At 41.9% G+C, this 27,218-nt stretch overlaps 1 protein-coding gene across 2 annotated transcripts in view; it reads left to right on the top strand.

The window, feature by feature from the left end:
• The window catches only part of LOC139415186 (CD2-associated protein), a 73,585-nt gene that overhangs the window by 45,550 nt on the left and 817 nt on the right, over nt 1-27,218 (top strand). For both annotated transcript variants that reach the window (XM_071163084.1, XM_071163083.1), the window contains exons 9-18: nt 549-647; nt 786-842; nt 2,891-2,927; nt 7,706-7,768; nt 15,172-15,316; nt 16,325-16,434; nt 20,449-20,564; nt 21,320-21,403; nt 22,884-23,119; nt 23,505-23,568. In XM_071163084.1, coding sequence (XP_071019185.1) covers nt 549-647; nt 786-842; nt 2,891-2,927; nt 7,706-7,768; nt 15,172-15,316; nt 16,325-16,434; nt 20,449-20,564; nt 21,320-21,403; nt 22,884-23,119; nt 23,505-23,568 — 1,011 coding nt within the window. The remainder of the gene's footprint in view (nt 1-548; nt 648-785; nt 843-2,890; nt 2,928-7,705; nt 7,769-15,171; nt 15,317-16,324; nt 16,435-20,448; nt 20,565-21,319; nt 21,404-22,883; nt 23,120-23,504; nt 23,569-27,218) is intronic.

The following is a 27,218-nucleotide window of genomic DNA, read 5'->3' as shown; positions in this document are numbered from 1 at the left end:
GATTAATCATGTTTAAGTGCCATCTAGTGTCCATTAAGCAGACTTACATGTGATGTCTAACATGAAGTGAGGTTGTAGTAATCTCCACAGATGCCTTTTATCAGTTTTGAAGCTGATTTTGAATTTGATGATATTGAATCAAATACATAATTGTTTATTCAGAGAATTTGGTTTGATTACCAAATGGCCTGATGCAGATATTTGGAAACTTTCTCAGACTCCTGTTTCTTTTATTTGTATTTTATTTAACTAAGTCAGTTAAGAACACATTCTTACTTACAATTATGGCCAACCCCAGCCAAACCCCCTAACCCGGACGACACTGAGCCAATTGTGCGCCGCCCTATGGGATTCCCGATCATGGCCGGTTGTGATACAGCCTGGGATCGAACCAGGGTCTGTAGTGACACCTCTAGCACTGAGATGCCGTGCCTTAGACCGCTGCGCCACTTGGGACTCCCTTAGGAGTCTTTGCTATGTTATTTTATCCTAGCCTTTTCATGGTAATGTTTGAAAAATGCTTGACCAGTAAAGTTGTTATGTTTCAGGACACAGGGGAGCCGGGGTGGTGGAGAGGGGAGATCGGAGGTAAAGAGGGAGTTTTTCCTGACAACTTTGTGACTGTGATGTCAGACGCAGACAAAGAGGTATGATGAAAGAAATAGTGAACTCCAGACCCTAGTGGTCTTATCCCTAGATAAGCCTATGTGTAAAGTCAGTCATTTGTGTAATGATCATACATGTTTCATTATTTAAAATGTAAACTATTTCCTTTTATTTTGCAGCCGGCTCCCACATCAAGAGGATCAGTCAAACTGTCTCCCAAGCAGGAAGCAGAAGAGGTAGGCTGGGCTTTCCACATGCTTGTGTTAGAGTACATGGTGTTGGTGTATGCTCACGGAATTCATGTGGGACTCTTCCCTTGATATGGAGAGCAAGTCTAATGAGAGTGGTAGCCTGGGAATGTTCTGTTGACTGGTCAGGTTGGGGTCTCTGTCAGGAGTCTCCTATAAGTCATCATACACTTTAGATGGGAAATTATGCTTTCTCTAGATATTTATACGCGTTAGAGTTACGGAGCTCTGTGTTGATCTCGTTTCTAACTAAGCCCCCTCACAGCTGTTCTGTTTAAAGAGAAGTGCAAAATATCACTTTTGTGAGTCTTTGCCTTCAAAAAAAGTATCCTCCAGCTAAATGATTTTAATATGTTAAAGTTGAATTTCAGGGAAGTTCTTTTAAGAGCAGACTAAAATACTCCTTTAATTGTAAGTAAAGTTCCTGGTACTTGAACTTCAATGTCCCTGTTTATTAACTCTGTTGCCTCCCCGGCCCACACAGTGGCTGCTGTTGTGTCACGGCCCGGTGGAGAGACCATGCTGCTCTGCATCACCATATGGAGGTCAAGCAGCAGTGGTGGTGAACAGCCTTCTGGCCCAGAGCATTAGGAAGTTATTGCGCCATAATGGATCTCACTGTTGTCCTTTATGTTCTCGGTTCTGCTAGATGCTCAGTAGAGGGCAGACATGAACAATTCTCCATTAAGAGAGGCGGTCAGGCCTCTCTCACTTTCTCTTCCCTTCTCTCTTTTTTCTTCATCTTTATTTCTAGGTTGTTATTGTGAGCATGTTATAAAGAAGTCCCAGTTTTTGGATTGTTACAGGAAACATCCTAGTAAAATAGAGTGAAGATTGTTTGTATTATTTAAATATTTTCCCAGTTTCACACTCTTTTTAATGTATAGAAAATGTAAAGTCCCACATTCCCTGTGATTCTTCATGCTGCGGGACCTCGTGACCACAGCATGTAAAACACATCACTTATAGCTCTCAGATTAGATACTGGCGGTAGCTACCACAGTTTGGCTGCAATTCATTCTCAGATATAGCCTTAATGAGGACAGTTGCCATGGAAGTTGTCATCAAACAACAAAGCAGAGCAAATAGAACAGCAGAGGATGTGCTACGATTATTTGATTGTTCTTTGCTGGACACTCATCTCCCTTTCAAAAAGAAAAGAAAAACAATAAATGCGTGAGCCTGCGGAGACCAAGTGGCGTTGTTTCAACCTTCACAGATCTCTACATAAAGATCATTGTAGAACGGAAAAGAATTGCTTGTTATTTTCATTTGGAGCACGTGCTTCTCTTCTGACTGACGCTCTTGCCTCAGCAGCATTAGAGGTCTGGTGTCACTCCTCAGCCCTCCGTACTCTCACACACTGATGGGCCTGATTTCTTTCTAACTCAGGATCAAAGTGTTAGTTGATTTGTAGATCAGGGATTCGGCACAGTGCGTTGCTCAGGCTGACCACATGGAACAGCTGCAGCGTTATCTGCATCTGTGGCACTCGAAGCCTTGTGTTTCGATTGATATACTGTTTTAAATTGGAGATGTATCAGGTAAGAATAAAGTCGAAACATCTTTGTATGTATTACAGAAGCCAGGCAGAAAGGAATAACATGAATTCGGAAGAATTTTAAGAAACTGATGAACAAGAACCAACAATGATTGAACCGACCCTGACATTCTTCTTTGTTAAACGTGATGCACCTGAGCCAAAGTAAAGAAATGTAGTTGGGTCACTGAAAAAACATGAACACATTGTCCCCTTGAACAAACCGTTAAACCCAGGGCACCTTTCTTTATTGCCATAGCGCCTATTCAAGTAGCTAGATGCAGAGAGACTCTCCCACGTCTTAATAAAAAAATGTTCTCTATGCTTAAATAAGCCTATTGTTAAACCGAATACAGTGGAGCATTAAAGTGCTCTTTCACTCTCTGCTTGTTGACCATCATGGTGCATCTGCTGTGAGTCTGATGATATTTAAACTAACGAGTGCTACTGTAGCTGAATGAGAAGTCCTCTGTCACATTGACCTACTCTTTTTCAGAGACCCAAGAAGCCACCCCCACCATCAAAAAGCATAGGTAAGGCCTGCTTATAATGAATGTGTGACTGTCGTCAACTTCCTTTTTAGATGATCATGTCAACGATTGTAAAAGTCAGGGGCGTAACTTTCACTGGGAACTGGGGGGGGGGGGGGGGGGGGGGGGGGGGGGCGACATGTCTGTATCACATTCTGAAATGGCATTTTTGCCCCCTCAGTTTTTAGAATTGGAATGTGACACACAACGAGGTACTGGTGTGCTTTAGAAACATGCAGACACCTCCAAGCGGTCGGGTAAGCAGTTTGGAGTGTTTATCCGACTGGATTAAAAATAATAATAATGTCCCCCCCCACTTCTTAAACAAAGTTGCGCCCTTGGTAAAAGTAGATCACTATCAATTAACAGAGAGGCAGGCAGTGGATTATTTCTTGTCTCTCAGTGTTAGTTTCCAAGAAGCAGGAAGTGGTTTTGCATGCGACTCTTCACTACGTTTTCAAACTTCCCCACTGGTGTCGTCTCTTGCCGAGTGTTAGTACATTATCAATCAATATGGGCAGAAGAACACAAACATGTGCCTCTGCTTGTCTATCGGTGCACCCTGTCACCTAATATCATAATCTCTAGTTATGAATGCTCCAGAGGTGATCATGATTGTAATTAGGCGTTCACGTCTCCATCGGTTTGGTTGACAAGGCAGTCGGTCTTGGGGGTAATGGCCAGAAAGAATGCGATGGAGAGGTGGTGTGTTCTAATCGCTTCCTCGCTTGCTCAAAATGATTTATAGATTGGAACGATTTTCTCAGAAGTGGTGACGGCGATAGCTGTGAAGCTCCGGGAGGGGGGGGCTAAATTGTCACGTTATTAATTAATGCACTTCCTGCCTTGAACTGAGAGGGCTGTGTTGCACTTTGACCCCGAGGGGTTTGGATTCAGGGAAAATAAACATCTATGAATTCCCCAACTTTGTTTTGTACCATATTGTAAATTCAGTCCAGATCTGAATCCTTGATTGTCTACTAAGGCGAACAGAGACATGATGCATGTAGATATTTAGGAGCCTTTGACTCCTGTCTAATGGCCCACTGTAGTCTCATGTAGCAGACTTCTAGGGCCCTCATCCCGGCTGTTAATGCGATAAAACCCACTATACCCGGAGGTCTTAACTTTCCCATAGATCTACATCTCTAGAGCGGTGGTTTTCAATCAGGTGTGCTGCAAAACTTTTCCTAATCTTGATTTTAACAAATGTAACACTCACTTAAAAAAAAACATGACCTGTGGAATTAACATGGAATTTTGATTTGGGAGCATGGTAACATCTGTGTCGTTGTTTCAAGTCCGGTGCGCTCATGCTGATGTAAAATTTGTATAGTTTAATACGGGATCGGTGTCCCGACCTCGGGACGGTTGAGCTAACGGCTAATGTGATTAGCATGAGCTTGTAGGAAACAAAATCCCAGGACATAGACGTATCTGATATGGGTAAAAAGCTTAAATTCTTGTTAATCTAACTGTACTGTCCAATTTACTGTAGCTACTACAGTGGAAGAATGCCATGCTATTGTTTGAGGAGAGGGCACAATTATGAACTTTAAAATGTATGAATAAACCTATTAGGCACATTTTGGCAGTCTTGATACAACATTTTGAATCGTTATGCAATAGTTCATTGGATCTGTCTAAAACGTTGCACATACACTGCTGCCATCTAGTGGCCAGTGTCTTTATTGCGCCTATGCTAGAATAATTCATTATGGCCTTTCTCTTGCATTTCAAAGATGATGGTACAAAAAAATATTTTACCAGATCTAATGTTTTATATCCTCCTACATTAAATTCACATTTCCACAGACTTCAAAGTGTTTCCTTTCAAATTTCAATCATTAATATGCATGTCCTGAGCTACAGGCACTTAGATTTGGGTATTAGATTTGGTTCATTTTAAATTAAAATTGAAAAGGGGTGCATCTTTAATTAAAGGGGCGCGCATCACAAGCCAAGTTATTTTATCATTTGACTTAGTCTCAGAGAACCATTGGCGCAGGCAAGTCTGATTTAGGCTTAGCTCTAGCCTCTGCCATAGAAACAAACGGAGCATTGCTTTGTGTCTGTGGTTGCACTATTACAATGCTGAAAACCACTTGTCTCTAGCCCAAACCATTCAAAAGTGAAGACCCATTTCACCCACTTCACCTGTCTATATAAGGTCCCACAGTTGACAGTGCATGTCAGCAAAAACCAAGCTGTGAGGTCAAAGGAATTGTGCGTAGAACTCCGAGACAGGATTGTGTCGAGGCACAGATCTGGGGATGGGTTATAAACAAAACATTTCTGCAGCATTGAAGGTCCCCAAGAACACAGTGGCTTCCATCATTCTTACATGGAAGATGTTTGGAACCACCAAAACTCATCCTAGAGCAATCGGGGGAGAAGGGCCTTGGTCACGGAGGTGACCAAGAACCTGATGGTCACTCTGACAGAGTTCCTCTGTGGAGATGGGAGAACCTTCCAGAAGGACAACCATCTCTGCAGCACTCCTCCAGGCCTTTATGGTAGAGTGGCCAGACAGAAGCCATCCTCAGTAAAAGGCAAATGACAGCCCCCTTGGAGTTTGCCAAAAGACACCTAAAGACTTTCAGACCATGAGAACAAGATTCTCTGGTCTGATGAAACCAAGATTGATCTCTTTGACCTGAATTCCAAGCGTCACGTCTGGAGGAAACCTGGCACCATCCCTACGGGGAAGCATGGTGGTGGCAGCATCATGCTGTGGGGATGTTTTTCAACTGCAGGGACTAGGAGACTTGCCAGGATCGAGACAAAGATGAACGGAGCAAAGTACAAAGATCCTTGATGAAAACCTGCTCCAGAGTTCTCAGGACCTCAGACTGGGGCAATGGTTCACCTTCCAACAGGACAACAACCCTAAGCACACAGCCAAGACAATGCAGGAGTGGCTTCGGGACAAGTCTGAATGTCCTTGAGTGGCCCAGCCAGAGCCTTGACTTGAACCCAATCGAACATCTCTGGAGAGACCTCAAAATAGCTGCCCAGCCAACATGGCAGATCTTGACAGGATCTGCAGAGAAGAATGGGAGAAACTTCACAAATACAGGTGTGCCAAGCTTGTAGTGTCATACCCAAGAAGATTCAATGCTGTAATTGCTGCCTAAATTATAAATTAACAAACATTTCTCAACCTGTTTTTGCTTTGTCATTATGAAGTATTGTGTGTAGATAGAATAGCCAAGTCAATCAAGCACCTTTCACCTAGATATCTGTCTTTATTTTTTATTTTTTTAACCGGGTAGGCTAGTTGAGAACAAGTTCTCATTTGCAACTGCGACCTGGCCAAGATAATGCAAAGCAGTTCGACACATACAACAACACAGAGTTACACAAAGAATAAACAAACATACAATCAATAATACAGTAGAAAAATCTATATACAGCATGTGCAAATGAGGTAGGATAAGAGTGGTAAGGTAAATAGGCCATGGTGGCAAAGTAATTACAATATAGCAATTAAACACTGGAGTGATAGATGTGCAGAAGATGAGTGTGCAAGTAGAGGTACTGGGGTGCAAAGTAGCAAAATAAATAACAGTATGGGGGATGAGGTAGTTGGATGGGCTATTTACAGATGGTGCGGTGATCTGTGAGCTGCTCTTACAGTTGGTGCTTAAAGCTAGTGAGTGAGGTAAGAGTCTCCAGCTTCATAGATTTTTGCAGTTCGTTCCAGTCATTGGCAGCAGACGGCCAAAGGAAGAATTGGCTTTGGGGGTGACCAGTGAGATATACCTGCTGGAGCGCATGCTACAGGTGGGTGCTGCTATGGTGACCAGTGAGCTGGGCTTTACCTATCAGAGACTTGTAGATGACCTGGAGCCAGTGGGTTTGGCGACGAATATGAAACAAGGGCCAGCCAACGAGAGCATACAGGTCGCAGTGGTGTGTAGTATATGGGGCTTTGGTGACAAAACGGATGGCACTGTGATAGACAATTTGTTGAGTAGAGTGTTGGAGGCTATTTTGTAAATGACATCGCCGAAGTCTAGGATCGGTAGGATGGTCAGTTTTACGAGGGTATGTTTGGCAGCATGAGTGAAGGATGCTTTGTTGTGAAATAGGAAGCTGTTTCTAGATTTAATTAGTGGATTGGAGATGTTTTAATGTGACTCTGGAAGGAGAGTTTACAGTCTAACCAGACACATAGGTATTTGCAGTTGTCCACATATTTTAAGTTAGAACCGTCCAGAGTAGTGATGCTGGATGGGCGGGCGGGCAGGTGCTGGCAGCAACGGTTGAAGATCATGCATTTAATTTTACTTGCATTTAAGAGGAGTCGGATGCCACGGAAGGAGAGTTGTAATGGCATAGAAGCTCGTCTGGAGGTTAGTTAAGTGTCCAAAGAAGGGCCAGCGATATACAGAATGGTGTCGTCTGCTTAGAGGTGGATCAAAGAATTACCAGCAGCGAGAGCGACATCATTGATGTGTCCCTGTGTTGATTGGAAAAAATCGGAGTTTTCTCTTCTTTTAGGTTCATGTTTCCAAATGGTGTTAATACTTATTGCAAGAACGCCTCCTATCTAGGAAACATCTGAAGTTTCAGGTGCTTGCAGAGCACTGCAAAGATTTCTGTACTCTCCCTTTTAGTCTGCACAGGAAACACTTGAGTATCTCACATCCTCCTCCTGCTTGCAGAATGTCTGTTCAGTTTGCTCTGTGTACGAGTGGCTGTCCTCATAGACTCGTAGAGCGATTGTAAAGAGAGGGGGATGTTACTAACCAACAGGAACATGTTTCACTTTTCAGCTCGCAAACCCGAGGTCCCGTTGGCTGACAAGAAGCCCCTGCATCCGCATCCTGAGGACCGAGGTAAAGTTCGCCCTCTTCCCCATCCTTCCACCTATCTGCCCTTTCCCATTAAGGGATGAGAAACCTTTCCCCTCTCCTCTCTGGGTGCTGCCAACACTTCCCACCTTCCAATCAGCTCCAAGGGACGTGGCTCTCCAGATGAGGTCAATAGGCTCACACCGGTCACATTCTCTCAGATATCACATACATTTTTATATTAGTGTTACTACACAACCTGGCCCTGGTGCGGTTGTGTGTAGTTACGAAAAAGCGACACTCCAATGTGCTGAACCTTTAGTCTCCGTATAGTATAAATTAGTCTTAAGTCTCACACCAATGTAGAGTTTGCTCTGGCTTGAGCATTTGCACCCGGAAGATGTAAGCTGTAATTTTGACATTTGCCTTTGTGTTTGGGCCCCTCTTAAAATCACATGAATAACTTCATGACTAACTAACTGTATATGCTCACTAAAGCTGATCCCAAGGGTCTAGACTCAAGACAGACACCTGTTCATACAGATCAAGAGAAACACAGGGATTCACATCCTTGTAGTGTTTGTGTTGACAGTTGATCCACTTGTAGGGAAATGATGATGCAAATATCCTTTTGGTCCCCTCACTTAGTCAGTGAGCAGCAGCTGCACCAGTCCTGCTATGCCTACCTGACCATAGCCACAGGCTATTAGAGGACAACAGTCTCATCTTTTCACTTCACATGTTGTGTCGTCTTGGATAAAAACAACACTCGTGTCCTCTTCAGCCTTCTCTTTATTAAGATGTGGTTTACACAGTTATTGGACAATCAGATGTACAGTGAATTGCAATCAGAAATTTGAGAGCACTTTGGCCTCTACTTCACATATAATATGGATGGTTTTAATAATTGATCCTATAGAAATTCTATGATAGGAGACATTATGCATCTCTTTGGAGGTGTGTGCGTGGGAGCTGTTCCAAATGCCTATCTTTCCATTTTTATTATTGTTTGTCTTGTTGGTCCTGTCTCCTTCGCTCCTTCTGTTCTGTGTGCACTGCGCACCTTCCCACTCAGACACAGACATCAAATCCCACCCCCTGCCACTCGCAACAAAGACGAAAGATCGTCTTCCTCTCTGACAACAAGCAACTTCAACTTGCTATTTACATTTGAGGTTTGGTCCAACATAATCGGTCGTATGGACAACCAAACGCATTGAGACATTATTTTTTCTGTGATAGAGGAGAAATTAACCTTTTGTGATTATACCCTTTTTATGTATCGACTCCCAAAATTTGAAACAGAGCAGACCCTACTAAGACAAGAGTATCAATGGAAAACATTGTCAAAAAATGTTGCTCCGTTTCTGTCATGCACAGCATTGCTGTACCACATACCGCTAGCAGCATTTTATCCACTGTCTTACAGTGCCTTTGGAAAGTATTCAGACCCCTTGACTTTTTACACATTTTGTTACGTTACAGCCTTATTCATTGTTTTAATAATCCTCATCAATCTACACACAATACCCCATAATGATAAAGCAAAATGTGTTTTTGCTAATTTAACTGAAATATTCAGACCCTTTTCTTAGTACTTTGTTGAAGCCCCTTTGGCAGCAATTACAGCAACGAATCTTCTTGGGTATGATGCTACAAGCTTGGCACCTGTATTTGGGTTTCTCCCATTCTCTGCAGATCCTGTCAACTTCTGTCAGGTTAGATAGGGAGCGTCGCTGCAGAGCTATTTTGAGGTCTCCAGAGATGTTCGATTGGGTTCAAGTCTGGGCTCTGGCTGGGCCACTCAAGGACATTCAGAGACTTGTCCCGAAGCCACTCCTACATTGTCTTGGCTGTGTGATTAGGGTCGTTGTCCTGTTGGTAGGTGAACCTTCGCCCCAGTCTGAGGTCCTGAGAACTCTGGAGCAGGTTTTCATCAAGGATCGCTCTGTACTTTGCTCCATTCATCTTTGCCTCAATCCTGACTAGTCTCCTAGTCCCTGCCACTGAGAAACATCCCCACAGCATGATGCTGCCACCACCATGTTTCACCGTAAGGATGGTGCCAGGTTTCCTCCAGATATGACGCTTGGCATTCAGGCCAAAGAGTTCAATCTTGGTTTCATCAGACCAGAGAATCTTGTTTCTCATGGTCTGAGAGTCTTTAGGTGTCTTTTGTCCAATCAATTGAATTTACCACAGGTGGACTCCAATAAAGTTGGAGAAACATCAAGGATGATCAATGGAAACAAGATGCATCTGAGCTGCGTTTCGCGTCTCATAGCAAAGGATCTGAATACTTATGTAAATAAGGCATTTCAATTTATTTATTTTTATTACATTTGCAGAAATGTCCTAACCTGTTTTCACTGTCATTATGGGGTATTGTGTGTAGATTGCTGAGGATTTGTATTTATTTAATCCATTTTAGAATAAGACTGTAACGTAACAAAATGTGGAAAAAGTAAAGGGGTCTGAATACTTTTCGAAGTAGTCTGTTTTATAAATGTACAATGAGCATATAAAGACGTGTGTGTGTGTGTGTGTGTGTGTGTGTGTGAGGAATTGGCAACTTGTTCTCATTCTGAGAAATAAGCACCTTATCCAGGTAGGCCGCTGATTTCAACATCTTAACAAAGTGAACAGACTGTTGTTCAAACAGTTGGAGACTGACAGGAGGGTGTATTCATTGTTAGCAAGCAAATAGATCCTAGTGGGCAGACTTTAAATATAACGATTAGCTGGTTACTCACTACCAGGTGGGCTTGTTTTCTAAATTGCCTGCTACCAGATGTTGGTCATTTAGTGGATGTGCATTGTGCATATTTCTGGTTAAATTTGTAACATGTTATTGTTTTTACCTTTTTAATTGTGCAACTGAGCGTATTTAGAGAGAACGTTAAAAAAAAAATCTAGATCGATTTTGTGAATTGCCCATAAATTTGAAAAGACTCATGATGTGATTTTTAGGCCATATCGCCCAGCCATAATCCCTGTTGGTTTCAGAACAGTCAGCTGCAGCCCATTGTCTGGTATTTTAATGTGAATTGTGTCACTGAGACGCTGTTGCTCGACAGCAATGTGCTACTTTTTCAGTATGTTTTATGAACAGGCAGTCAGCTTCCTGACCAACGTCTCTGGGATGTTCATGTTTACAGTTAACACACTCTAATGCCAGGGAAGTAATCAAATAAGTCAACTCGATTGGGCCTAATCTATGATTTGAGAGAGGGGAAGCGAAGGGGAACACTGATTTGCGTAAGAAGGCTGGAGAGGTTGTTAACAATTGTCATACGTAAGGTTGGACAAAGTGTTTGTTGTGAGTGTGCCGTTAACACGGTGTTTAAGTTGTCTCTGTAATTAGTCACTTATTATAAGAAACAAGGAGGTGGATCTATCTGCTGAAGACATATCACAGGCCTGTCTTCTGACTTACGTGTGTGTGTGTGTGTGTGTGTGTGTGTGTGTGTGTGTGTGTGTGTGTGTGTGTGTGTGTGTGTGTGTGTGTGTGTGTTTTCAGGCCCTTTTTGTATACTCTGTCTCTGCAACACTTTTACGTAATTCAATGATGAATCAATCAATTGTGAATCAATCGTGATTCAATATTACTTCCATTTTTGTGGACAAGCAAACTTCCATCATATGTTAAGGAAGTCTCAAGGTTCTGCTCACCTGAGTTAGAATACCTCATGATAAGATGTAGACCACACTATTTCTGTAGTGTGATATAGAGAATCCCCAATCAATTGGATGAGTCACTATTATGTAGGTGGATGGAAATGATCCAAACATTTAGTTTGAATATAGTAATAATAAACTACACATCAATCTGACTCCATTATCCTGTGACTGCTTTAGGCCCATAATCGTATACAGTGGGTATAGCCAAGGTTGCTAGCCTTACGCCGCCACTCGGAATACTATAAGATGCACGTGTCTAGGTTTACCGTTTTGCAATTATTAAGAGGCTAAGCAACAAGGAGCTAATATCTTGCAATCGATGTCTTCGCATTCAATTATTGAGTAAACCTTAGCTCAGAGATGCACAGTTAGAGACCAAGCATATATGCTATGTAAATTGTGAATTAAATTTACCATTAGACATTTCACCAAATAATTCAAGGAATCTTATTCAAATGTGAGGACTACAGTTCATATCCATTTAAAAGTAATCCAATGTTTTACAGTTACACAATACGAATACAATAAATAAAAAAGTATATACCAGAAATCTTCACTGTAAAAAGAAGAAAAAACTATTTCACCTGTATGACATACAAACGATCATAGCGTCATTGGTAAACCGTTATCCTGATGTTTAAACCCAGCTTTTATTCTTCCAAAAGCGCCAAATCCCAGTATCTCCCATTGTCTAATTAACATCACTTTGCATGACCAAAAACATTCAAACAAAGTCATTAACCGTCACACTCGTTCTCTAATCTAATCACCACACCTCAACACTGTATGATAGAGCAAGAACACACCCCTCTTTGAACTATCCGCCTTCCGACAAACAGAATAACACCATTTCTCTGCATCACTAAACCCGTAGCACTTGCAGTACAATGAAACATATCAACATTCAACAACTCTTTCTGAACTCTTGAAACAATCCAAACATGACAATTAAATTCACACAGTAACATTCATTTTGCCAATTAAAGTCTGGAACCAACAAGACCATGCACAGCTTCTACCCCCACGCCATAAGACCGCTAAACAGTTAGTTCTAGTAGCTATTGGTTAACTATCTGCATTGACCCTTTTTACACTTATTTTTTTACTCATTGCACACGCTGCTCTTACTGTTTATTATCTATCCTGTTGCCTAGTCACTTTATCCCAAGCTAATATTGTACATGTCTACCTCCAATTACTTCATACATCCCTGCACATCGACTCGGTACTGGTACCCTGTGTTTTTAGCCAAGTTATCATTACTCATTGTGCATTTATTCCTTGTATCATTATTTTTCTATTATGTCTCTATTTTCTTTCTCTCTGCTTTGTTGGGATGTGCCCTAAGTAAGCATTTCACTGTTAATCTACACCTGTTGTTTACGAAGCATGTGACAAATACAAGTTACATAAAATGTAATTGTATTTGAGTACTTAATGTTATAATGAGTCATGCAGTGTTTAAGTACCCATCAATAGGAACATTTCATAGCTCACGGGGTTAAGGTGATATCAATTAATTAGTTCCGGAACTATCAGCTTGTGTGTGCAGATGTATCTCAACCTCGAGACAGGCTTGAATCGTGTTGGACCGCCGTGCTAACGGCACATTATGTGAGTCCAGAAAACCAGAAGCCTAATATACACTGAACAAAAATATAAACGCAACCTATAACATTTTGGTCCCATGTTTCATGAGCTGAAATAAAATATCCCAAAAATGTTCCATATGCAAAACGTGCACAGTCCAATACTCAAACTTTTGTGCACAAATTTGTTTTACATCCCTGTTAGTGAGCATTTCTTCTTTGCCAAGTTGTGGCATATCTAGAAGCTGATTTTAAACGGCATGATCATTACACACGTGCACCTTGTGCTGGGGACAATATAAAGGCCTCTCTAAAATGTGCAGTTTTGTCACACAACATAATTCCATGGATGTCTCACGTTTTAAGGGAGTGCGCATTTGGCATGCTGACTGCAGGAATGTCCACCAGAGCTGTTACCAGATAATGAAATGTTAATTTCTCTACCATAAGCCGCCTCCAACGGTGTTTTAGAGAATGAATTCTGTAGTACTTCCAACCGGCCTCACAACCGCAGAACACGTATGGTTTGCTGATGTCAACGTGAACAGTGTGCCCCATGGTGGGGTTATGGTATGGGCAGGCATAAGCTACGAACACAATTGCATTTTATCGATGGCAATTTGAATGCACAGAGATATCGTGATGAAATCCTGAGGCCCATTGTTGTGCCAATAATCCGCCACCATCACCTCATGTTTCAGCATTATAATGCACAGCCCAATGTCGCAAGGACCTGTACACATTTCCTGGAAGCTGAAAATGTCTCGCCTGCACGCATGTTTGGAATGCTCTGGATCGACGTGTACGACAGCGTGTTCCAGTTTCCCGCCCATATCCAGCAACTTCGCACAGCCATTGAAGAGCAGTGGGACAACATTCTACAGGCCACAATCAACAGCCTGATCAACTCTGTGAAGCTGTGTCGCGCTGCATGAGGCAAATGGTGGTCACACCAGAATCTGACGGGTTTTCTGATCCAAGCCCCTACTTTTTTTTTTTTAAGGTACAGTATCTGTGACCAACAGATGCATTTCTGTATTCCCAGTCATGTCAAATCCATAGATTAGGGCCTAATGAATTTATTTCAATTGATTTGATTTCCTTATTTGAACTGAAACTCTTTGAAATTGTAGCATGTTGTGTTTATTTTTGTTCAGTATATATTTAGCAATTCACTTCTAATGTATATGTCCTGTACTTTATTTTTTACTTAGTAACTCTGGATAAAAGTGTCAGGTAATTAACAAAAATATACATTTAGCCTAAGTGTTTAGCTTTTTATGAGTTTAATGTAAGTTTTCTTTTAGTTTCATTGTAAAATTCCCTTTGCTTTTTATATCTATCGTAGCTCCAGGGTTTTAGTCTGAGTGCCGCGCACTATCCGGGTTTGGCCGGGGTAGGCCGTCATTGTAAATAAGAATGTGTTCTTAACTGACTTGCCTAGTTAAAAATGTTATTTGCATGTAGCGTTATGATGTCATGGGGGTAAATGGAGGGACAATGTGACAGTGAGCGGACGGCTACTGCATATTTTTTCTTCCAGGCAATCCATTGTGACAGGCCTTTATTAGCAGTCCTTTAGCCTAGATTATGTGTCTGTTTTTGGCTTACATCTGGGCTTCTTGCACATTTGCCCATTTCATGCACGAAGGCGCTTTGGTATTAACGTGAAGTGCTGCACTTACACAGAAGTGATGTCACTGGCAGTCCTCAGGGTGGCTGAAAAGTTTTCCTTCACCCTGTCACTAACCCCGTTCAAAGGATGACTTCAGGGACACGGTGACACTTCCCTTCTCTCTAGGCCTCGATTAGCTAAAAGAAACACCTTGCTGTTTTACACTTGTTCCTGCTTTGCATATCTTATCGCCCTCTATGCATATGAATAATTTGTCACAGCGTTGTTTGTTTGTTTATTTCTCTGTCAGGAATGAAGCATTTCCCTAATGAGATTAGGGGTTGTCTATTTTAATATTTCAGTGGAGTATCCCTGGGAATAGTTGATGCTTACATGTCCTGGCAGCTGAGAATGAAGAATGAATGTGCCTAAAACAACCAGGACCTCGTGCAACCTCCATGATCTTGAAATGTATACAGTACTGTGCATACAATCTGAAATATTTTGTCACAATGATCATTCCGTCTCTCTGTCTCTCTCTCTGTCTCTCTCTGTGTGTGAAGGTGACAAGACAGATCAAAAACTGTCAAAGCCTACTGCCCCTCTGGTCCCACCCAAGAAACCTGTTCCCCCGCCAGGCAAGAGTAAACCAGGCGTCCTCCCCCCAAAACGTCCAGACAAGCCTCTCGCACCCTCCCTAGGGCCCAAGTAAGCCTCCCATCCTTCTACCCGTCTCCTGTTCTTCCAGCTTTCCCTTTGTTCATATTGGATATTCACTTGAGGAAGGACAACATTGTGCAGTAGTAGGTTTTATTGGCGAATTCGCAGTCATAGACTAAGTTGTACACCAATTTACAATCCTAATAATACAATAGTAAAATCCTAGACTAGCATAAACGTTTATGGTACCATTTAAAATATGCAATGTATACAAAGCAACAATAGCAAGGTTTGGGGTGACCACTTTATAAAATACAAGAGTTGTTATGTAGGCATTTCTTAGGCATCTGGGCTGTATGGTGTGTGTTGATCAGTTTAGGGAAGTATGGGATGGGAGAGTTCTGATAGCAGCTTGTCTGTGTCATGGGAGTGTTCAGTTTATGGCTGTTGTGGGTTACGTCCAGTGACCTGCTGTCTCGTTGGGGGGAGCCAGTGTGCAAACTGGGAGCTCTGCCGAGATTTGGCAAATGTCAGGCAGATCTGCTTCCATCAGTTCTCCCGGGACATGATTCCTAAGGTTGCACGGGCTTCCCCATAACTGGTGTACGACTCGCCCAGAATTATTCTGCACGCTCCCTTCTGGACCCGCTCCAGCTGAGCAGTCAAGGTTTGAGTGAGGCCAGGGTGCCAGGCAGGTACCGTATACTCTAGAAACTAGTCTAACGTATACGATGTAGATGGGTCGTAGGTCTGCTGAGGTAGTATAAATGCATTTGAGGACGAACCGCTTCAAACTACAACAATATTGATAACCAGTATATTTAGTTTCAGGCATTTGTTTATGGCTTCGAAATGATTACATTCACGCTGAAAATATCTTTCCTGTTTTGCTATTTAAGTCTCAATGTGTAGCACAAAGGCCTTTTTGAAATCCAGTTGCATTCCTAACATAATGTACCTATAACTCCAGCCATCAGGATGGTATTACTGCCACTACTGTTCACAGCTCTAGTAATGTTTTGCTGCTGTTATTGTTGTTATCCCCCTCCTCTACAGGCACAATGGAGAGGTGCCTTCCACACTTCCAAAGTCTGATTTTGAGCCAACGTTACCCAGCAAACCAAAAACACTGTCGGGTGACTGGGGGGACAAAGCCCTTGACATGGGTATGTAATGGCTCCACTTTCTATTTTGAAGTCCGTGACATCATTATTCGTTATGCTCAGCTTGCTCCAAACACAGGGTCACGTTTCATCTATAAAACCATATATACACTTCCAGCTTCTTAGGTTGAATGTTTCTTTATGCGTATAACCTCCTGAGTGGCGCAGCGGTCTAACGAGGCAACAGACACCCTCGTTCGAATCCAGGCTGTATCACAACCGGCCATTATTGGGCGTCACGCAATGGGCCCAGCGTCGTCCGGGTTTGGCCGGTGTAGGCCGTCATTGTAAATAAGAATTTGCCTGTTGTCACGACTTCTGCCAAAGTCGTTGCCTCTCCTTGTTCGGGCGGTGCTCGGCGTCACCGGCCTTCTAGCCATCATTGATCCATTTTCCATTGGTTTTGTCTTGTCTTCCCACACACCTGTTTTCAATCCCATTTCATTACCTGTTGTGTATTTAACCCTCTGTTTCCCCTCATGTCTTTGTCAGAGATTGTTTTATGTCAAGTGTTGTTTTATGTTGTATAGGTGCGCGACGGGTCCTCGTACCCATGTTTTGTTTATGTATGTAACAATTTAGTGTTTGGAGCATGTTAAGTGGACTTATATTAAAAGACTCCGTTTGACTCTCCTGCGCCTGACTTCCCTGCCACCTATACACACGACACCTGTTTAAATAAAAATTTTAATGAAATGCATAAAACCAGTTAGTCTATATAGCTGTGGTAAAATAAAGTTCCTTTACACTCGTGGGATTTGGCCTATATTGATAGGGCTGCATTTAAATGTTTCTTACAGAAGAAATATGAAAATGCATAAGCATGGTGGCAATTTAAAGAGCACAGTTTGGAGGTTTCAATGACTCAAAGAAGAGTCACAAGGTGCTTTTTTTTTAAAACTCTCCTAGCTGTGCTGTTGAGGAACTAGAACAAGCTCACTTGCCATCCACACAATTGCTGTTGTTGTTTACGCAATCCTAGAACGGTCCATTTTAAATGGTGATCTGGGTCAGGAGGGCATAATTTGAAAGCTTGTCACAATAGACACACACAAGCTCATTGTGTTCAGAACATCCCAGGGTATGACGCGATCTCATCTTTTAACTATACATCGAACACAGTGATCATAAATGTTGACACTATATGACATGATATGGAGAATGGGAAGTGCATATTTGGACTCACAGGTGTTTGGCTTGCTTGTATGACATCAAATCGGTATTTATTTTAATCCTAAATGTCATCTTTCAAAATAGATTGAGTCTATTTCCCTCACCTGGACAACACTTCTTCTTTCACAATTAATGGGAGAGAGGGGGGCAACTTGTCGCGTGTGATGCTCATATTCAGAACGGCTGTCAGTTAAAACCCATACAGAGCTGTGAAGCGCAGAGCCAGAGCTCTGACGTCATTTATAGCACCTTACTGTACAGCCACTGTGTTCCAATTTAGACACTTATCAGTGTCCAGATCAGCCATTTTCAACCTACATACGGATATGAATGTTTTTCAAAAATAAAGAGCTTACTTCATTCATTTTACAGTTCAATACTTGCTTATAGACATTTCAGTAATGATGCCTTTTCTTCAGTGTGTGCAGACCCTATTGTTTTTGCATCCATTAGCAGTACCTACCGACCCCCACTAGTTGTTTATGACCCTCCACTATGTCCCATTTAAAGTGTCTGTGTGCCTGTCCAATGACTGAATATCAATGGACAAAGCCATCGACCACGTGACACCATTCATTCTTATGTGAAGACTCAATAGTACATTGAAGCCAAATGTAGTCGGTTAAGATGGCGTCTCATGGAGACATAACATGCGGTTAGAGCTACTCTGGGGAGTGATGTTGCAGGCTAGCTCAGTGCGGCTCCCTCTCATTGAGTAACCGAGGCAGATCGAGGTACTGCAGGCTGCCATTAGCAACTAAATTCTCCTTAACTACTTCTGTGTGCGATAATCAGTTCAAGGACATCTGGTGTATTAGAAGCAATTATTGGTACTATGATTGTCTTCTAAACATTTTATTTGCACGGAGATTGACCATAAAGACTGTCATTTTTCCAATCACTAGAATGGGGGATGCTAAGTGCCTGCAGTACCAGGGTCAGCCTTTAACCTCCGTGGCTTCAATGAGAGGGGGCAGTCGTTCTCTCCTGCGTACCACCAGCACCAGTTGTGTGTGTAGCATTCTGCAGTAGGTCCCTCTGTGTTTTTAATTTAATTTTGGGATGAGTTGCTACTGGCTGATGGTGTTCTATCTAAACTGAGGATTAGTGTAGTAGATCCATATTGGAGTTGTGGATTACTCCTCCTGCCACAACAGGCTGTTGGAGTAATGTTCCCAAGAACAGGAAACACTGACCTAAAAAGAGGGGGATGAGCTGAAACCCCTTTTTAATCATTCAGACATTCATTTGTGGGCGACGACATGTTTACTGTTGTCTTTGTTCTTTAAAGGTTGATTCGGGGGCATTCTTTTCAATTTTTCCTTCCAACATTTAAAAAGTCCAGTACCCTTTTTGTGCCCATTAAGAGCTTAGTTTTTTACTAACATTCTGCGTATTTTGTGTGTTTGGTTTGCACTTTGACACGTACCGGTATATTCACACTGCATCACAGATGCAAAATGAGACATCCGTAAACTCTGAAACGCATTCAAAGTCGACTGGTTTAATTTCAGCATCACGATTTCCTCTCTGAAGCAATTCAGGCCTACCGTAACACATGATCAAATGCTGTAAGATATATTGACAGCTCCGTAAAATCCCAAATTACTAAAATACTTTGTTTTTATTTTTAGAGTTTGTGTCGCTAATGTGTTGATTTAATCCTCTAAAGCCATGGGTGAATAGGTTTTTGGATGATAGAGGGAGAGAGGAGGAGGATAGAGGGATAAAAGAGGATGAGAAAGAGGGAGGGAGGTTGGCTATGTTTACATCACCTCTCATTTCATGCCAAGGACAATCACAAACAGGAATACACAAGAGAAAAGCTTTTAGGAAGAGATAAAGGCATGGAGATCGAGCTAAGGGAAGACAAGGGAGTTTAGGCGAGGTGAGTTCTTAGAATCATGACATCATGGAGGTAAAAGTTTCCTGGGGAGTCGTGTCTGTGACCCACGTCACTAAAAGCATCAAAAGAGCTGCTAAAACCATAGGTCAATAGCCCCGTGGGATTAGGGTGTGAAAACACTCCTCATTCTCCTTTATGTCAACTTCACTCCCCTGGGAGTTCTGTAATGTTACTAAAAGTCCTGCCTATAGTCTTTATATAGAACGTTAACACGTAATTTGAAGGGTACCCAATAATCAATCAAAAAAAATTTATGAATCATTACTCCCGCATTTGTTATTGTTACTAAGCTAGTTATTCTCACATTTGTGTATATTTCCTTAAACGTTCTGCTTATTCTTTTACCGGGTATTGCTGGAATGTCTACCAATGGCATGCCCATTTTTTTTGTGAGAAATTGCAGGTCACTCAAAACATTAAGTATTTATGTAAATCGCGCTCACTTTAGATTAGGGACTGCAAAAAATACTTTACTAATGATTACTAAATGGTTTGTAAGTGTGGGAGTAATGATTAATAAATGGTGATCACACAATTTTATAAATGGTTTATTACGTGTTACCCGTAGGACTATATAGTGCTTACTTGGAAGTTTTTCTCAAAGATTGTCATACTGTGTGGCAGTTTCAGTGTGTACAATTCTCAATGAAATGTGATTACAGCCCCATTCCTTAGTTGGTCTTCTTCCCAGAACTGTGTCTCTTCAGATGAAAAACCTGTGTGTTCTTCTATTTCTCATTGAAAGGAAAACACAAGGCGATAGAATAACAACTACTGTTCAGTGGTTTTGGTTGCAGCGTCTTATTTCTGTCCAGGTCTTTGTTCCATTTCATGAAAAGCCTATGATCTTTCTGCTGTCTGCATTTGTAAAGAAAAGTGCTGTTTACTTTTCTCTATACTCCTCTCCCTCTGTATCTGTCTCGGTCTGTTTCTTGAAGACCTGATGAGCTTTGATGATCTGTCATCTACCTCTGAGAAGCTGTCTCACCCCACCGCTAACAGACCAAAGATGGCTGGAAAGAGGCTTCCCGCTCAGTTTGGAGGAGGCCACTCTGTAAGTACACAGACATACCAACACGCTACTGAGGACACAACTCTGCACACAGACTTGTAAAACCACATACATTACGTTTGCACATCAAATTCCTCTAAAAAACACATTTGGCTGACGGGCCCTATCTGAACAGCAAATGTACATCACCGCATTCCATACACAGATATCGCACCTTATCTGAACCTCATGATGGGTCGGGGGAGTTGATGTGAGATTGGGAATAGGTTGCAAAGACATCAGACATTTGAGTTATATAAAAAGAATAGCAGATATTTGAGTTACATGAAAAGGATAGCAGACATTTGAGTTACATGAAAAGAATAGCAGATATTTGAGTTACATGAAAAGAATAGCAGATATTTGAGTTACATGAAAAGAATAGCAGATATTTGAGTTACATGAAAAGAATAGCAGACATTTGAGTTACATGAAAAGAATAGCAGATATTTGAGTTACATGAAAAGAATAGCAGACATTTGAGTTACATGAAAAGAATAGCAGACATTTGAGTTACATGAAAAGAATAGCAGACATTTGAGTTACATGAAGGGCTGAGAGGAGAGCTGTCAGGTCGCTCCGATTTGTCTGAGATTGACTGAGTTCCCTGAAGAGTAATGTGAAAGCTTTCCTTTAGAAACAGATTAACAAGCCTGTGAGTCTGTCTGTGAGTGTGCCTGTGAGTCTGTCTGTCTGAGGATGTCTGGCAAGGTGTGTCAACTAGTGAGCAGACCAGTTTTGTATTTTTGTCTTCTCAGCCAAACAAGGACATCAGCGTGGAGAAAACCTTCATGTTTGACGAAGAGGACCGCCCCAAGCCAAAGTTGATAGACGCAAGAAAGGTAACAATGACATTGACGTGTCTGATTGCATTGGTTAGTGTCTAACCTGTATTGAACTTGTATTTGTGTTACACCAACCTCATTCCAGAACAACTGTTTTGTATGTATGGCAATAAAGTCTGAATCAGTGGCCCAAATGCACATTAGATCTATCTCTATTCCAATACAAATCATCCCAAATGGATGCTATTGCTGCAAATTAGTCACTTCAGCCAATATTTGCACTCATCAAGGAATTAATATAGAGGATACAACACCCCCAAAAAAACAGCAATATATATGTCTCCGTTCAGAAACTGAGTCAGGTTTGTCTATAGATATTAACTAATACATCCTCGGAAAACTGCAACCGTCTTGTGATCTTCGGGTTAAATCATTGAGACCTCTCTCAGTTCCTCTGGGCAATCCCTCACTAATAGGCGCTGTCCTCCTGCCAGGTTGTTTTCCTCCTGGCATCCCTCTCGCCGTCCCTCCCTCCCTCCCTCTGTATGTAAGCCACCCTGTTGCTGTATGAAAGCCCTCTTATCTTGATGAACCCTGATCCCACCGGCTCCAGTACAGCACAGTCGCAAGCCTCTGGCATTAAGCTCCCTGAGGTCACACAAGATGTACGTACACATACGTCCAGTTAATAATTTACACGCATGCAGTCACACGCACTCACGCAGATATTCACATGCATTCACAAAATAATGCTCTTTTGCAATCCAACAAATCCACTCAGGCCCAATGTAAGGCCGATTTGTAGTCATACTGGGAGACGGTGCTAGTTGTCCTACAGAGGCCGAAAGGGGGGCATCCTCATGTTTCTAATGAAAGCTTCATGTCCATCCTCGTGTGTGTCTTGTTTAGCGTTTCCTCAGATGCCCAGTGGGGGAGTAAAGCGGACATGCACCTCACGCTGACTCTGTGTGGGCAGGCCAGTGCCACTGGAGGCCCTCTCAAAGCACCCACCAGACTCTGGGGGCACCAGCTGTTTACCTGTACCACTTAAATCGAGTGACTAATCCCTGCGCATCAAGCCCCATAACTGTGGGCTACAAACTTCTATAGGTTGAATTAAAGATACCCTTTGGCTCCTTGGACATTTAAATCCTTTAAAATTAGATGTTGACCCTCTCGGCAGAGGAAAATAAGGAAATGAATGAAAACTATATCCTGAGGTGATGGGAGGCAGGAGAACACAATATTAAAGCACCCCTGACATAACTTCAGAGGGAGAAACGGGATCAGTTGTATTCAATCCAAATGAAATGGCCTTCTGCAGCTACAGTACGAACTGAATGCTCTGCAACAGTGTTTCAAATGGCTACTGTAGCTCCCTCCTAGCAATCATGGCTGGTCGCTGAAGACCAGAAGAATTGACTTGATTAATTTTGCGCAAGAAACACTGACATCATTCATTAGTCAAATGCATTCAGAATGGAGGTCTCAGCCAGGGCAAAAATATTTTTAGACCACCTCTCTCCTCCTTCCGCAGCCATCCATGCCCAGCTCACACTCCCAGTCTCCCGTCCTCAAGCCCAGCCCATCCCCGCCAGAGGGGCTCAAGGCCAGTGCGGCTTCAGCCCCTGGCCGCAGAAGTCCCAGCCCAGGCCCCTGCGCGGAGACCAAGCCCAAGGCAGAGCCAGAGGAGCGGAAGTCTGAGCTGCAGGACCTCAGAGGCCAAATGAAAGAACTGCTGCTGTCTGTGGAGCTCCTCAAGACCCAGCAAATGTAACTAACTGCCACTTTCCTTAGATCTGGCATTGTTCAGTTCCTACTATTTACTCTGTACTCTTCAAATGAAGCATTATGTCTTTGTTAAGATGTCCAAACAAATGTTGCCTTGTTTAGATGATAAAGCTTCATTATAAAGCTAGCTACATAAATCAGTCAAAATTGTTATTTGTGTACCTTTTTCAGAGCAGTATTTTAGCTACTGTCCTATTTTTTTTTTTTGGCCCTACGGCTTGTATATAGGTGAGTCACTGTTGGAACTTGTGAGTGGAGCCTGTTCAGGCAGAGTAATGGTGATGTGATCTTATTGTTGATCAGATACTAGCCTGTCATGTGTTCAAGCTCTGAGGAGCCTTGTAAACATTCAGGATTTGCTTTGCAGGAGAGAGATGGCAGAGCTGAGAAGCGAGCTGGACGAGGAGAGGTTGAAACGAGTGGCCCTGCAGGTAAGTTGATGACGGTATCTGTCTTTACATCACAGCTTGTCAGTGTGTAAGCTTGACAGGTCCAGTCAGCGGGTGCGAGGTGGGCTGGAAAGACAGAGGTTCATACACATGGTGGAATGCTTTATGTCCCTACTCAGCACTAGTATGGCTGTGGGGGTCATGACATTTTGTCAGCCGGTGATTGACAAGCAAATAACTGCCAGTCTCACAGTAATTGACCGTTAATTAACAAACACATTTAGCATCTCCACGCACAGCCTACAAGCCACTGATGCAGACCTTTTGGAACATCCATGTAATAAATCCATGTAATACAGCCTACACCTTCACAATAAATCCATGTAATACAGCCTACACCTTCACAATAAATCCATGTAATACAGCCTACACCTTCACAATAAATCCATGTAATACAGCCTACACCATCACAATAAATCCATGTAATACAGCCTACACCTTCACAATAAATCCATGTAATACAGCCTACACCATCACAATAAATCCATGTAATACAGCCTACACCATCACAATAAATCCGTGTAATACAGCCTACACCTTCACAATAAATCCATGTAATACAGCCTACACCTTCACAATAAATCCATGTAATACAGCCTACACCTTCGCAATAAATCCATGTAATACAGCCTACACCTTCACAATAAATCCATGTAATACAGCCTACAACATCACAATAAATCCATGTAATACAGCCTACACCTTCGCAATAAATACATGTAATACAGCCTACACCATCGCAATAAATACATGTAATACAGCCTACACCATCGCAATAAATACATGTAATACAGCCTACACCATCGCAATAAATACATGTAATACAGCTTACACCATCGCAATAAATACATGTAATACAGCCTACACCATCTCAATTAATACATGTAATACAGCCTACACCATCGCAATAAATACATGTAATACAGCCTACACCATCGCAATAAATACATGTAATACAGCCTACACCATCGCAATAAATACATGTAATACAGCCTACACCATCGCAATAAATACATGTAATACAGCCTACACCATCGCAATAAATATATGTAATACAGCCTACACCATCGCAATAAATACATGTAATACAGCCTACACCATCGCAATAAATACATGTAATACAGCCTACACCTTCACAATAAATACATGTAATACAGCCTACACCATCGCAATAAATCCAGGATTTATTTTTGACAGGTTTAAGGAAACATGATATGAAGAAAATGTAGTCTTTTTCAGAAGAACAGAATAGCATACTCTGAGTTGTCCTTATGTTAGGCCCTGATCTGGCAATGCCATACGGCTGTGGGCTACACTAGTTCATTTAACAGACAACATTTGCTCTGAATTCTGTTGCGTTATTTTATAGTATTTTATAGAATGAAGAATACAATTGAACATAGCTGAATAAAATCTAAATTATAATTTCTCCAAACAATTTCTGAGGGAGTGTGCACATGCGGTTAACCTAGAAGCAGGTCCTCCTATTTGCTTAATTTGGAGTTATTTATGCAACTTTATTTGTGATACAAAGTTGGGCTATATGTTAAGATGTTTAATACATTCTAAGGCTGCATGTTGTGACTCTAATGATGATGATTTGAGCTCTGTGTTGTTTCTTGCACAGGCTGCACACGCTTCATCAGTCTCTCATTCACAATTTGACAAGCACATGATAATGAGCACATGATAATGCCTAGAATTTCCACGTCAGCAATGCACACTAAAAAATCCATGCCTTTTGGGGGCAATGGCCGTTGTGCCCTTGAGCTGAATATAATAATTATAATTCCCTTCTCCCGGCAGCCAATCGCCGTGCTCTGAAGCACCTCTCACTCACAACTCTTATTAGCCAATGCCTGTCACATGATCAGGTCCTTCTCACAGGCATCTCAGCTCCGAAGCAGGCTACAAGAGAAGACAGACACATCGGGGACGCAACTGCGTGCTTCCTTACCTAATTCTGAGACGCATATTGAAGATGTTAGAAGAAATGTCCATCTTTTTGTCAGCCAACAAGATGAGTAGGTCTAACGAACAGCAAACGCAATAGCCTGTCAATCTACTATCCCCAATAGTACAGAAGTTGACTTTCTATTGTCCTTCTGTGCGAGATAAATATTCCAAACATAGTCTGGCGACAGTTGTGGGATGCGATAGATCCCATATTAATTCAACCACTACCATCAAAAAAATGTTTAAAGGCAACAAAGCTGTTGCAACAGATCAGAACGTTTAGTTTAACATGTTGGTAAACTATTAGGCTATTTCTTCACATTATAAGCGCAGCAATGCGCACACGGCAGTAGGCTATAAGCAGGATACGTCAGTTAGGCTCTACATCGGTTGTAAATTGGTTATTTGGCCACTTTAGTTGTGATACAAACCTTATCAAAACATATAGGCCTCTGGGCTAGGCTTCATGAGGTGTGCGACTATATGAAAAAGTCGCAAATAAAATATATGATCTGTTTCTTGCCTTATTGCACGCAAGCTGGGCATCATTCACAAGTGATCGGCTAATGTTGTCCCCCATCAGACTATTCTTAATTTAATCTTGCCTTTACATATATTAAATAATATATTTGTGAAATTAGTTTTGATTTAGAATGGACCGTTATCACACACCTGTCTCAGAACAGGGGCAGGGGGAAAAAATACATCTCATCTATGCACTTAAATAGCAAATTGAGGAGCTTTTTTATTTGAATGCTGCCAGGAATACAATACGCCTGTTGCAAAGCAATGTCCTTAATATTAGGAAAGTTGATAAATACATATAGTAGGCCTAACCTGTTTTCTCACTCAATTGCATAGCCTATAGAAATGTTGTGCCTCATGAGCTGTCATTAATTGTTTTATTTAATTTTGATTAGATTTGCATTGTCAGAGTGATTAGATTGACAAGAGTGCTGACTACTAGGCAGTTAGCAGGTTTGGTAGGCTACTAATGACTATCAGCACTTGGAGAAGCCTAGTTTCCGTGACTAAACAGTCACGTGGAATTTGACTCGTGACCGCCGGTGTTGCGGTAATACAGTCCAATCAAATGTATTTATATAGACCTTCGTACATCAGCTGATATCTCAAAGTGCTGTACAGAAACCCAGCCTAAAACCCCAAACAGCAAGCAATGCAGGTGTAGAAGCACGGTGGCTAGGAAAAACTCCCTAGAAAGGGAACCTAGGAAGAAACCTAGAGGAACCAGGCTATATGGGGTGGCCAGTCCTCTTCTGGCTGTGCTGGGTGGAGATTATAACAGAACATGGCCAAGATGTTCAAATGTTCATAAATGACCAGCATGGTCAAATAATAATAAGTCACCGCAACAACCCTAAGCACTACTCATGGAGTCGGACCCAGTATACCCCAACCTTGTCCATCCTCCCCAGGAGCAATGAGTGGAGGTAGGCCTGTACATACTCTCTCCCTCTCTCTCCTTTGAATTCCATTTATGTCAGAGCTTTTCTCTGATTAATGCAATAGATTTTCATATGGTGGCTTATTTCTGCCGTTGTCAGTCAACCTGCATATTAGTATTCAAATGACACTGAGCATGAAATGGCAGTGTGTTTTGCACAAATATTGTAAATGCAATGGATGGGTTAAATTGGACCGCAAGTGGAAATAAG

This window comes from Oncorhynchus clarkii, chromosome 8 (genome assembly GCF_045791955.1).
Source record: "Oncorhynchus clarkii lewisi isolate Uvic-CL-2024 chromosome 8, UVic_Ocla_1.0, whole genome shotgun sequence".
Classification (NCBI taxonomy): Eukaryota; Metazoa; Chordata; class Actinopteri; order Salmoniformes; family Salmonidae; genus Oncorhynchus; species Oncorhynchus clarkii.
This window is presented reverse-complemented; position numbering and strand designations above follow the sequence as displayed.